Raw genomic sequence first — 14878 nt, 5'->3', positions numbered from 1 at the left:
ACATTACGTATTGTATTATTTGTACTGTTATATATTTCTACGTACTATGTACGTACTATGTTTTATAAAGTGTTTGGATTGAAGCATTAGAAGTAACACGTATTGTAAGACCTTAATATAATTTTGTGATTAGTGAAGTACACAACGTGTAGTACAAATACGACCCAACAAAGAACTTAAAAAACTTAAAATAGCACGTCTTCCGAAACTTGAATAAACTCGTTCCATTACATTTTATATGAATTCAAAAATATTGTTAAAAAAAATTAATTTCTAAATTTGAACAGTATTCGGTAGTATAAAATGTATCTTCCCTCTCCTTTAGGTTGCGACGTGGTCCGACAAGCAAGGTCTGCAACTCTTATCACCAAAATATATTCGTCTGTTCACACCAACAACATTCGATACCAACAAAACATTTATAATCACGACAATCCTGCAAGAGCCGTACTTGATGATAAAACCGAAGGAATACGGGCAGAGGGAGGAGCAGTACCACGGGTTTTCAAAGGATCTAGCCGATTTTATTGCGAAGAGACTCGGAATAAAATGTATGTAGTTCCATTTGATCACGGTCGAGTTGCCATTTAATAACAATATTTTGATTGGCGATGTCATAATAACGACTATTTAATTTATTATGTAGTGTTGGTTCAATTGTATTGTAATAATGTATGCTTTTCTTATAATGAGCTTTTATTTGATTTATTGGTGTAATGTTGATGCGTGATTTTTTATTTTAAAAGATGAATTAAGAATTGTCAAGGATGGACAATTTGGAAGCGAAACAGTTGACGGCTGGTCCGGTTTAGTGGGTGAAGTTTTGAAGAAGGTGAGTTTAGTTCTTTTGTTACGTGTTAATATATTTAACTTCAAAGTATAAACAGATAATTTTTTTTTTGGTATGGGATAGAAAGAGGAAATGTAGGTACTCTCTCAATGCTAGTGTAGAAATATATTTTTTACTATATTGTTAGTTTACTCTGAATGCGTTCGATTAAACTTATTACAGAGTTTTGTTTTTGAAACAGAAAATTGCTGTTATCAGAATAAAATCTATTTAATTTCCCAGAATTAACTTATCTTCTTTCATTCAATATTAATACCTTCATTTATTGAAATAGTTAATGCTAAATCAGAATAATACAACGTTAATTCCAAGAAAGATAACAGTGGTACTGGGTTTGCATTTTAATAAATTTTTTTGTATTTCGCAATATTGTAAGCGAGGATTTTAAATTACATAGACAACGTTGTACGAAATACGTATTAAATTTCATAATTTATTTCTACAAAATGTTCTAGTTACCTAAACTAGTTACGCTAAGAGCTTCGGCGTAAATAATAAATTAAACGCTGAGAGCGTGTTCAAAAGAACTAAACGTTTGTATAATAATATAACAGTTTTTCTTAGATGTGATGATCAAAGAAAAATAACAGGATCCTATTTGTAAGGGCGATATAAAGTGTTTTATTTTATTAAGCGGTAAAGCACAAAGAGTTGCCTTCAGGGGTGTGTGGTTTGCTACAGTGCATTAAATGACTCAATACTTCGGTTTAACAATTGTTTCTTTCTATTACATTTCCAGCTTATCGATTGGAAGATTTCTTTTAACCTATTATAATAACACACTATGGTACTTTTATTTTGTAGATAACTAGTAGAGAACGTAGTTGGCCCGTGTCCGTTTCTTTGAGCGTCCAAAAATATTGTTATTTCTTGTTAAAACATATTATTACACTTGCCTATAATCTGTGGCACTCTGACAACTCTTTAATTTTTTTTAACTTCCGTTCAGTTATTATCGTAATTACTTTATACAAATAACATTTTAAACTAACGTATTTAACCCTCATAATAATAATAATATGAGATGCATATACATTCGTTGGTGATTTCAACAGAGATTTGTCATACTAGCCGAGTTCAGAAGGACTACAGATAATTCAAACGCTTTTTTAGTTATTCCTGTTCATTTAATACTTTCTGTATTATTGGGCCACGATTTTGAATTTTAATCGCATCTTTCGTAAAATTTTTATTATATATTATATATATTTTAAGCAGTGCTGAATCTTATTATATACAAAAATCAATTGCTAAACTAAAACTAAAACTCGAGAGTGGCTAGGCCGATTTTGATAATTTTGGTTTTGGTGCATTCGTATTAGTCCAGGGAAGGTTTAAAAGGTAAAAAATATGGATAAATGATTCGAAAAAAGGTCAATGGCGTTGCAAAGTTCGCCGGGTCAGCTAGTATAGGAATGAAAAGTACACGACATTCATCAGAGTGTTATTAATGACAGATAGACATTTTCTAAACGGATTCTTTATCTCTAAACGAGTTAAAGAATTTCAACTAATTTACTTCAGTTTCAATAAAATAATATGAGTTTTATAACCTCTCTACATTTCAATACCGTTAGGTACTAAACTATCGGATCATAAGAAATGTAATATCATAAATTTTGCGAAACCTAAATTGTTTAGAATTATATTAAAAGAAACTTGAAAAACAATACAAAACGGATTTGTCTCGGGGCATGAATTGGATGGCTTGTCCGGGAAAAATAGTTTATCTTCCATACTATAAAGTCAGCTATACTTTTATTGTATTTTCGCTTGTGATGTGTCTGCGAAAGCTTTGATTATTTGAAATGACGGGTGAAAATGGGAAGCGTTTTGTATTATTTAGGATTTCTATAAAATAGTTTTATGTACTCTATAATTGTACATGAGATAATAATAAACACCAGCTTGTTTGAATACATGTGTCATAAGTAACAATTTACACAGCAACAAACTCGATTATTATTATTTCCATAGGAAGCAGACTTAGCCCTGGCTCCATTAGCCATCACATCGGTAAGGGAGCGAGTGGTGGATTTTACCGAACCATTTTTGTCTGTAGAAAATCCGATTATACAAACAAAGACCCCTAAGCAGCTCTCCGATACTTTCAGCTTTTTACGACCTTTGTCTAAGGAAATATGGGTAAGTATGGGACATCATTTTACTAATGCACTAAATTTGTAATGTGGTTTGATTTTATTAAAGCCGGATTATGTAAGGCCACGAGAAAGAGAATTATCTTTGTAGACAGTATTACTTTTTAAAAAGAGCCTTTCTATCTAAATCTATTTCGATATAAATTCTACATGTAAGAGGTACATTTCTGTATTGCAGATGTCATCACAAAGAGACGAGTTTTGATCATAATTACCGGTGTGCAAGTGCTATTGACTGTTTCAGCCATTACTAAACCTAACAAAAATGAACATTTGATTTAGGTCTTAAATCTTAAATCTTAAATTGTTTTATTCCCTCTCTTCCTATATGATGAAATATTCTTATATCAATCGGAAGCAAATTAAAAATGGTACTGAATAGCTAATATTCTAGTGATTATATGCGAAGGTTGTAAACTATTAAATTAATTATTACCAAAATTTCAATTGCTTTAATTGCATCCAGACTTAAACAAAACGTTACAGGTCCAAATAATTTGAGACGTTGTTTCATGAAATAGCTCGATATATTCCAGATACTAGGAGCCGTGTTTTAGTTTTTTGTCTAATTATCTTAGAATCGATTAAATTTCATTTCATTACGTTCTCGACAATTGAAGACCTAAAAACATAAGAAATCTTATACATAATTCAACGTAAAATAATATATCCATTCAAATCAAAAAATATTTTTGCCTCAGGTTCCAATATATTCAATAACATGATTTCTAATGTCCAAGATAAGTACTAACTGTGTCAGCCTTTTATGTTTTCACTAAACATAAGCTTTATAATCTTACATTTTATCTCCCTAGTAAGTCTAACACGTCGGACATTATAAATTAAGCTTCAAAGGGTTTATTATAAAATATGTACAGTTTACTAGCTTTCCGCCCGCGGCTATGCCCGCGTCAAAGGAAAATCGCATGGGATAAAGATGTTTCACCGCTGTTAAAAGAAACCAGTGTTTTATCCTCCTTACTACGCACACACAAAAAGCGTAATATTATTTTAAAAATACTTCTTCGCGACGTGAAAGAAAGGCGTACAAAAAAAACATACTTTTGCATTTATTATACTAATTAGGATTATCAATCGTAATGATTCAGAAATAATATGCTTCAGAATTCATTCTTTGCTTAGCTTAACTAGCAACCATTCTATAATACCTTTATATTTGAAGCAATAGAATATTAATTAAATCAACTAACACCACAGTTATAATGCATTTATGAGCATTATAAAAAATATTAAAATCTAAACCCTAATGCATATGAAATAAAGTTCATTCAACTTTTTAACTATTTCTTTCATTTCTAGCTCTGTGTGCTATTCAGTTTCTTCGCAGTGAGCATAGTATTGTTCTTAGTGTCAAGATTTTCACCACACGAGTGGAAGTCAGTCTCTATATCGGATACACAGTTGGATCATCCTGTGAGCAGCACGAATGAGGTAAGTTATTCATAATATTATTAAATTGAGTTTTCAAATTACCTTTGTATCTGTGTGAAGGAAAAAAATCGTGATGAAGCCGACATGTCCAAGAATTAACACTTCGACGTCATGGGACATCTGCCAACCAACACTTGACGATAATATTTATTAATCACGGTTATAGTTTATTACGTTTTTCAAATAACAGTCCCAATATTTTTGTTCCAGTATGATTTGCGGGATAAAACTATATTCTATCCTGTCTCAGAACTCAAACCACTTTTGTATCAAATTTCATCCAAACCGGTTTTAAGATTAACGCTTGAAGCAGACACATAAAAAAATAGTTACTTTCGCATTAACATATTGCTGATCTCCATTCACGATTTATTAAATAACATTGTGGGCACTTTATTTGATATTAACTATTTATTTATTGTTTTAATAATTTCTTTATTTAGTACAGTTTTAAAATTTCCAACGAGTGTTCAAATATTTTATGGCTGCAACTTTTTACAGATAATCCTGCATAATGAATTCAGTATTTGGAATTCATTCTGGTTCTCTTTGGGATCATTTATGCAACAAGGCAGTGACGTTGTACCAAGGTAAGGGTTAAAAAAAAACACTAGTGATTTTATATCTTGAGAGCCTGTTTCAAATGAATAAAAGCGTGCCTATTATAATAAAATTTATGTACATACAGAGGTTCATCTCTCCAGTAACTATATGTATACTACGGAGACCAGCATTGATGTTGTCTGGTTAAAAAAGATTAGACAACATATAAAGCTTGCCGCCATTGTAAATATAATTTTCATAAAACCCCATGACAGCTCGTTACAGAAAATATTTTCCCTATTTCAAAACAACCCAGTGTACGAAGTATTCATAAAGTTACGGATTACCTTTAGATTAAAGATTCAAGGAATAGTGGGTCTAGTGAATTTTTTGCATTGCGGTCAATATCGTTTCTAGGAGAATATATTAAATTCCTTGGCCCGCGTTAAATCGTGCTTACAATACAATATTGTTTCCGTAAAGTAGTTTACACGCAATACGATATTGGAAAATGCTTCAACTTATATTCCATACATTTTACATACTATCAGCATAACTCAAGAAGCAATAGGGACACTGCAGAGTTTCACTTTTTGGAAATGCTGCGAATTATTGGGATACTGATTGACTTTTAGATTTTTACCAGTTAATGCTTGCGTCAGTGTGATGTTACAATAAAAGATTCATTCTAACGAAAAGACTTGTTGAAATAAATTAAATTTGTTTTAAAATTTTAATATTGTATATGTGAAGGATAAATACAATATTGTTACATAATATTGTTAATTCTTACGCTTAATAAGTCTATTCTTTAAAATTTTAGGCTGTGATATACATGAAAACAATTATTTGTTAAACTTTTATTTAAGCTAACATAACGTTTTCTAACAAATCAAGACATTTAAATATCTGATACCAGTTTTACGCTTAACAAACCTAGTTCACAATCATTTTTAATTTCTTTATACCTACCAAATTAGATTCCCCTAGGTTTGATGAAGGTTCATAGGTCAAAGGCCCGAATAACATTCATTTGAGTTTTGTCTTGGCCCTAATGTCAGACCTGGAGATTGACTATTCAAATCTAAGAGCGTTGGAGCCAAAGCTCTTTATAACCAAACACTAACCCCCCAGGGAATCGTACCGACTCAAGTCTTGAAATTACAACATGTAATTTTATAAAGTGTGAATATTATAATTGGTAAACTTTAAAAATATTTACCGGTGGTAAATATAATGTACACATTTGACAATTCAAAAGTCTAGTCTTCTATAAGAAGTCTAATTGGGCAATTAAATGTTTGAATTTGAGTTTGAGGTATTCTGAGCATCAACTCTCAAATTGTTCATATAAATCATTGGTCCAGAGTATCGACCTTTGTATTTGTAAGAATTTTTAAGTACGATAATTTTTGAGGCTTTTAAATGAATTTCCTACTAGTAGCTAGAGGTTTGTATGACATAATTAATGTGATATCGAGTATTCTTAAGTATTGCATGTCTAATATCATTATCTTATTTCATTATCGAACACAGATAATTAAACTCTAGTCACATGATAACTAGAATTTTGCTCTGTCCGTGGATCGAGCCTTAATTAGAGATTGCATATTCCAATATATTGATAAAGTTTTCCATAAATACAAATAAAATACAAAAGCGATACTATAAATCTTATGAATTCTTGAATATATAATTATTTAAAAAAACATATTTTTAAACGTAACTTTTCGTAAGTTTGTGAATTTAACTTAAAGAGATTTCATAATCCGAAACAACTCATAGTGGAACAAGTAACATTATTTTCATCTAGCTATGCCGCGTAGTCTCACCCACGAATGAACCGCGAGTAAAAACAAGTATTTCTTTAGCTCAGTTATTATTCCGGTACATATGTAAGGTCATTGTCAAGTATCATCAATCTGATCAGCGGTTTTCGCGTGAAAGAGCAACTAACATACATTCATTCACAAACTTCTGTGCAGTTCCAGAACTATTAGATAATTTGAGTTTGGTCAGCAATTAACCTTCGCTCATTAGTCTTTTTAGATCCCAATAGTAGTAATAAAATATCATCCCAATTAGCTTCATACAACAGTACCTACATCAAATATCAACTCAACTAGATATGTTTAAATCAACAAAATTTGAAGATAAAAATAATTGTACATATACATTGGGATTGTATACGAAAATGCGTTGTGGTAATTTTATTTAAGTAATTTAAAATCTCTCTTCATTTGAGCATAAAAGCGTTAAATGTTAAACTTATGATGCCATATAAATTCTTCAATGGAGTGATTAAAGTTCAAGATAACCATACTCAACAGAGTATCAACTGTTCTTAAAAGATCAACTTTAGTTTTCATGTCAGTTAATTCCCACTAAAAACATTTTCATATAAATTGTTGCTTAGACGCGATAGTTCGGCTTGCACTTTTAAAAGGTATCAGATCGCTTGGTTCTACGTGAGATCTGATAACTTTTTCAGAGTGCAAACCACAGCTAGTCGCGTCTCGGCAACATTTTAGACGATAACTTTTTGGTCAAATTTTTATGCATTACCTTGAGTGCCTTCTGAAAAAAAAATAATTGTGTAAAATAATTGTGTCAAACGGGTGATATTGGTGTGTAATTTTACTTTTAATCTAATGTATTTTAATGCTTTATCTTCACCTTTAAATAAACTATTAGTATGCCAAATGACATCCGTGCAATTTTTGTAAAGGAGGTACAAAGTTTTTGCTTCACACATTAACATAAACAGTGAAAGTAAAAATAAAATTATCAGACATGATTTCTTACAAATGCCATTCCATTTTGAGACAGAAATATTATTTTTGCAAAACAATGTTGATCAAACGAGTTCTAACAGTAAGACGAGATCTCTTGATGACATGCATTTTGTTGGTTTTAGTTTTAACTTCTGTGAGTAAATTTTAACGTTTATTTGTAATGAAAATGTCTGATTACTTTTTGAGTTAGAAGCACTATAAAATATACATATTTTTTATGAATTCAAACTTTAATTTAAATATATTTTAACGATTTTTGTTGTGTTGTTTTTTCAGTTGAATTGTTATAATAAGTGTTACAAATTTAATATAATATAAAAGGAACTAAATCACACATTGAAATAATATAATAAACATCATTCTCTCCGTGCCGTTCGTTGTAAGCAAAGCTGAAAACAGTATCAGTTTCTTTAACGAAAGTATATTCCAGATCACTGTCCGGAAGAATAGTGGGCACAGTATGGTGGTTCTTCGCTCTCATCCTAGTATGTTCGTACACTGCCAACCTCGCCGCATATCTCATTATAGAACGGATCTCGGAACCAGCCCAATTTCTCACCTATAGCTCGAAGATTAATTTCGAAGTAAGAGATATGAACTATTACAATAAAAGGTAACAACTTTGTCATGTGTGCTAAGCGATGCCACGGCGAGTGTTTTATACCAACGCTTTTGAAATATTTGAAATTAAAACAATTACGGTAATATGGTAAGGATTAAACATTAAAAACATGTTGATATATCTGTAGCAGCAGCGATATATCAATTCATCAAGACGATGATTATTTGAATTTAATTTTGCTTTTAGTCCAGTATTGGTTTTTATATCAAAAATGCGTTATACAAATATTGCAGAGAATTATCCGTTTCCTTTTCGCCAATCGTTCCAGTCGATTCTTTTAATCCTGAATCATGCCTTTTCTTGTTCTTCATCCCTCAAAAGTGGCCCTACTTGTGCATATGTCCATTGTAGGTTGTGATGGCTTAGCAGCTATTACATAGTTAAAGGTATACTACGTTATTCCAACAGCACAATTTTCCTACCAATTTAAAATGTATACAACCATTTAAATCTTATAGTCTACATATAATGATGTAATTTCAGAGTCAGTTTCTACCAAACAATGATCTAGTGAAGGATCCTGAGGTAGCGAACGATCCCCCATATACAATAGACAGCCGCTACGAGCGCTCTTGCCTCACACCTCCTATCTGCCGTTACAAGCACGTCGACTTTGGGATCGCTCTTCCCAGGGGATCTAATATGAAGTGAGTAATTATATGCACGCTAATAGCATAAGAGTAAATAATACTGACAGATATTTGACATACACACACATACACGCTCGCACACATACACCTAAATATAGACACGTACTTACACACACATACACAGAGATTTTATTTATTTCTGTTTTTTTTTATTCTCTTTATGTTTTGTTTGCGTTGTATAAAATCATCTTATTTTATTTCAACACCTAAAATGTTAAATGGAAGAGCGGAACCTCCTGAACACGAGCATTTTTTTGCTTATTAGGAGTGTTCCAATTATAAAATTTTAATAGCTTAAGACAATAATTTAAAGAAAGAAATATATAATTTGAATTTGAATTTGAAGCGTCGAATCATTTTCTTGTCTTTGTGTGTGATTTATGCGAAGTGAGTTCTATGTTGCTACAGCAAGTTAATATGAATATACGATTTGTTTTTGTCGTGGATTTTATAAAGCAATACCAGTTAATTAATAAAGTAGTCATAGAAACACGGTTGTAACGAGAACATGTAATATAGTTTGCCAATAAAGGAATTAAACTATCTTTTGTTTTCCAGTTTTGTTTGTATGTTTGTATGGTCAATAACTTGAACAAACAACGTTTTGTTTTTACTTCACGAGGGTATTCGATAACGTTTTGCTCTGTTTTGTTTCAATACCAAGCTGTATTTCTTGTAAAAACAAATTTCTTTTATCAAAACAAATTGATACTGCAAACCTATGGATTTCAGAAAAAAACCTAATTAAAATGTTATATTTGTATTACAAATGCAGCCTGCGTCAGGTATCCCACTCGTTACAATTATAAACCAAACAAAATTGTTTTAAATAACAAATAAAACATTGATTGGTTGCACAGTAGACGCATATCAAATTATTCATCAATTATTTAGGTTTACAAAACGGCTTGCAAAAAATAAAATAAAAATCGAACAGTGCGGTATTTTATTTAATCAATCCCGACGCTCCACATCCAGCGCATTGATGTTATTTGACGTCCTCGTACATGACGCATTGATTAAACCAACGATAGCAAAGCAATATTTCAAAAGAGTAAACAGTGCCGATATATTCTTGAAAATCAATTCACTTGATTAATGTATGCCGACGCTAAAAATAATCGTGTTTCGATCGTTACTCGATAAAAGATGCAATTATATTATAACGCTATTGTTTGCACAAAAAGTCTTGCAATGAGACACTCGCTTTGACCACTCATGCGTGCGTTATTGCTCGTCAAAGCCTTCCTAACGGTAACAGGGAAACGAGATTGAAAAATGTATTAAAATGAACTAGACTTTCAGATTTTGCTTTAAAAGCATATTAGGGGTTTGTTTGTGCGGCATGCGTGATTATGTGGTCACGTTGTTTCAATGCTGCCTTCATAATATTAGATGCCGCTACGATTTGAAATTAAAAATACTTTTATCATAAATGTATTAAAAAGTAATTTTGTAGATTGTCGTCTCTTCTTTATGGAATTGTCTGGACTTAATCTGTGCACTTTTTGTTTATTTTTTAGCACATCTCCTACATATCTCGTTATAGAAATTTTCAAATTAAATGTCTTATAATATGGACTATATATAAAATATAATATAATTATTTATAAAATATAATATTATACTTATAATTGTTGCAGTTGCAGTAATTTTGAACAGCTATTTATAAATTTTTACCATACCTAATTAGCAGTATCACGTTCCTTTTAATACGCTTTGTTAGCCACTTGTTTATTTTTATGGTTATAATAATATGTTTAATAACCGATTCCTTTAGACTCAATTTTGGCCCACTTTATCGGACAGATTTGATTCAAAATTATCAAGAATCGGTAACAATACTATAATTTAATGAGTTTATCTTATCTACTCGGATCGCTAGGCTTAAAAAATCCTTACATATATGCTTTATAACACCAAGTGAGACAATTTAATTATAGATTTAAATATAAAATAAAATAATGGTATCGTTTTAAACCTGGTTTACTGATATGTTTTTACTATTTTAGTATAAATAGGATCGTCGTAACAATTTAGTTTATGATCTGACCATTTATTACAAAAAGTCATCAAAAAAACAAACGAAAAATCTCACCTAGCATTTTCTACATTCAAAATAACCAAAAATGATCTAGCTGGGAGGATACTCAAGCAGTATATTATGTAAAAATATGAGTGTATTTCTTCGCCTAGTTTGCTATCAGGATGAAATCGTTCTATGAGGTAATTCCCTGTTGAATACTGAATGGTCGTAAATTTACATGGGCCGTCAGGACAAAATGAGGCTTCAGCGTTTCGAATTTACACACCCCATTTTTATGATACCGCGATTTGCGAACGTGATTTTTAACAACAAGTTAAAATTTACATTTTATAACAGACAGCTGTGGTTTTATGATAGCTCGAATCGCTGGGGAAGTTTATTGGATGTACGATATAGCATTTTTACGAAGGGGACGTGGTTTAAGTTTAAACTCTGCTCAGGATTTCAGACTTTGCCCGAATGAGGAATTACGTCCGCGTGAGGTTTCGGGTTCCGCTCGCAATATTAAAGTTGTAAATTCGCTTCCAGCAGAACATTTTGCGAGGTTTTTAAAAGAATGTGTGATAATTTGGTGAATCCTTCCTAATTCCTATACATGTATTGTTTGTTATACATGCTGTTTTTATATCTATTCCGTTCTCATAAAAAAGACATAACAAAAAGGTCAAATATCAGACGCGTTATCAGATAGCAAAGAAAATTATACAAACAATAAACTTGCGATAGACTTTCTCGTACACGTAATATTATCCATACAAGTAAAAAGAGCTACCTTCTAGTCCCTGGAGTAATAAAAAGTTGAAACTTTCACGTTCTTCGTGAATTTGATCTCGATACTAGAAGGACTAAGTTGCCTTTGGATTATAGTACTTCGCTTTTATAACATTTCGGATAATGCGCAAAACAAACAAGTTTTAACTAAAGCGAATAATAGATGTATGTATTGAAAAATAAATTGTGTATATTTCTGACGGTTATTTTTAAGATGCTTGCTTTGAAATATAAATTGATCATTGAGTTTTATAATATATCTTGTGAAATTATAATGATATGATAAGCCTACGATCAGAATGAATGTTGATGGTATAGACTGCCGGTAAATAATTTATGTGTATAATTATATTATTCCGTTCAACGTTGTTTTAAAGAAATAGATAATTGAAAAAATAGTACATAAACGTTTATAATTAAATAGAAAATGACCCTAAAGTTTCGACTTACTGAGAGCTGGCAAACAATTATTTTTCTACTCAATTTATTGTTATTTCATAATTCTCAATGAATACGAGTTTTTGCTGTTATAGCTTTTTGCTATGTTTACTACGTGTACATGTGTAAATATAAATTATTAAAATACTCTGAACCAAATTATTGTAATTAACTTCATCATGAAACTCATTTATGAAGCAATATTATGAATGAAATATGTGTTGATAAGATTGACATTATTAAAAGAATAATGAGTAAATACAATAGTTACTTCTAAAATGTAAAAATATTTAAACTATAACAATATATGTAACTATTACAGAGAATCACTAAATCTTGTCATTGTGGATTTGAAGAAGGATGGAATAATTACCCGCCTCTGGCGAAAGTGGATGCTTTATATAAACAAGCCCCAATGCGAAAACAATAAAGAAAAGGTACGCAAAGAAATCCAAAGTTTACATAAATTTTCTATAGCAATTTCATTTTTCACGCACTGTCATTTTCCTTTTATTCCAGGAATCGGAAATATCAGAAATGTCGTTGAGCCAAGTTGCTGGAATATTCTACGTGCTTGTTGGAGGTTTGGCCCTTGCCCTAGGAGTTGCCCTTCTCGAATTCTGTCACCACGGGCGCAATGAGGCTGCACGAAGCAACGTCTCTCTAAGCGCCGCATTAAAGGCTAAAGCTAAGATGTCGTCACGCTCGGATCGAAAAACCCCGCAGAGGTCCCGAGATCAGGACAGACTAGGGTGGAATGGTGCTGCGTTTGCTGGAGTAAGTAACACGTACATTCCTTCATATCCTTCCCCGCACGACAGTCACGATCGTCCCAGACGAGCAATGTAAATGTTGACTTGTTACACGTATAAATCGAGCGTATACAAAGATCACGTAGTACGGGGTGAGGTGCGACCCGAGAGTTAATTAGCTTCAATGAATAGATGGGTAATGTAATATGCAGTTAACTGCACGTTAAATTGCTGTACATGATTGAATTTGGTCCAATGTCATTACTACGCCACAGTGAGTTGATATTACAACGTTAATTTCTTGAGTTTGAATGCAAAATATGCACTACAATTTAAATACACAACCATTACACCTTGTAAAGTCTTCCATATAGAAATAAGTATAAAGATTACACTGTAATTTAAGTCTTATTATCTATCCGTAGTACACAGACTTCCTCCTAGGACGAGAGTCGACAGGAAGCACTCATCGGAAATTGTTTTAGGCACATACGTTTTGTAAGTTAAGTACGGTCCATATGACCGTCAATTACCTAGTGAGCGTTTACCTTTTGAAGTATGTTTTCCTTAATATGAGTGTTCGCATTGAAATAAACTGTTCCACTGTTAACAGCTAAAATACGATACTATAACGTTCCAGTGTGTCGTAAACACGTTTGTAAATTAATTAGATGAATCTTCATATACTTTTGAATGTTTTCCTGGAAATAGTATGATTTGTCATAGAAACTCAAGTTTATTTCAATGTTTGTTATAATTTCCTTTATAAAAGTCTCAATTTCAACAAATAATCCAATAATATGATTCTTCTATGTTGGTCATTTGAACGGATGTCCCAATTCTTTAATAACTCATTGCATATTACTTCAGTTTACCTTTTGTGTTGTTGTTATAAATGTTTAATTTTTAAATGTTTTGTCTGTAAACAAATATAATGTATTTTAATTCTCACAACATTAGCTAGGTAAATTGCGAAAAACTTAAGTAATTTTATGAAATTACATAATTTGATTTTTTAATTAAATGTTATGTAAAACGGGTAGATCAACTAATTATTACGTAATAAATACATTGTGTGAACTGTTTTCCAAATCAATGTTCAATAAATTAATTTGTTATGATCATATACTCTTTGAAGTCATCTCGATGCAAAGATGTTTGAGTATATATTTGACCATTATTTTGATATTCTAGTACTTCCCCGCTGGCAACCAGATCTCGCAGGAGGACGCAGTGCACGCGAGCTTCACGCATGTTTGATCCGAGAAGTGCGGCGTCGACAGCCGCCGCCAGTCGCCGACCAAGCAACCGAATAATATTGATCTCTTCCAGCTCTAAATTGTATTGTTTCATCAATCCATTCGATATTGCATCGTTGCATTTGTGAAACATGATGCACGCAATGATGCACCTAATTGAAATGTGCATTTATTTAAGAATTCTCTTTACTGCATATATTTTCTTCCTTTGCATTTAGTTTTTATTATATTTACAATGACTCACTTATTAAACACACACTATCATTGTGGTCAATTATATTTTCAGCTAACTTCAAAATGGAAGAGGTTATCAATTACATTCCATTTTTTGGCTTTGTTATCTCAGAATTTCCGACTGAGTGAATCGATTTTTTATTAATGATTATTATTTTTTTATTTAAAGCATTTAAATGTTGGTCTAGTTTTGACAAGTTAAAAAAAAAATATTTTTTTTAATATTTACGTTCTATGATCTCGATACAAAAAGATATAATTTAATATACGTATATATATAATATACGTATATTGTTTTAAAAGAAA

General features: G+C 31.5%; 1 protein-coding gene across 1 annotated transcript in view; it reads left to right on the top strand.

Moving 5' to 3' along the window:
• The window catches only part of LOC119835554 (glutamate receptor 1-like), a 68335-nt gene extending 53714 nt beyond the window's left edge, over window positions 1-14621 (top strand). The window contains exons 9-18 of the mRNA XM_038360456.1: window positions 326-551; window positions 747-832; window positions 2828-2995; window positions 4330-4461; window positions 4963-5051; window positions 8230-8383; window positions 8905-9068; window positions 12650-12764; window positions 12847-13104; window positions 14274-14621. Of these exons, the coding sequence (XP_038216384.1) occupies window positions 326-551; window positions 747-832; window positions 2828-2995; window positions 4330-4461; window positions 4963-5051; window positions 8230-8383; window positions 8905-9068; window positions 12650-12764; window positions 12847-13104; window positions 14274-14339 (1458 nt within the window). The 3' untranslated portion in view covers window positions 14340-14621. The remainder of the gene's footprint in view (window positions 1-325; window positions 552-746; window positions 833-2827; window positions 2996-4329; window positions 4462-4962; window positions 5052-8229; window positions 8384-8904; window positions 9069-12649; window positions 12765-12846; window positions 13105-14273) is intronic.
• The last annotated feature ends 257 nt before the right edge of the window (window positions 14622-14878 follow it).

This window comes from Zerene cesonia, chromosome Z, assembly GCF_012273895.1.
Source record: "Zerene cesonia ecotype Mississippi chromosome Z, Zerene_cesonia_1.1, whole genome shotgun sequence".
In the NCBI taxonomy this organism is placed as follows: Eukaryota; Metazoa; Arthropoda; class Insecta; order Lepidoptera; family Pieridae; genus Zerene; species Zerene cesonia.
Note: the sequence above shows the minus strand (reverse complement) of the source record. Positions and strands in the feature narration are given on the sequence as shown.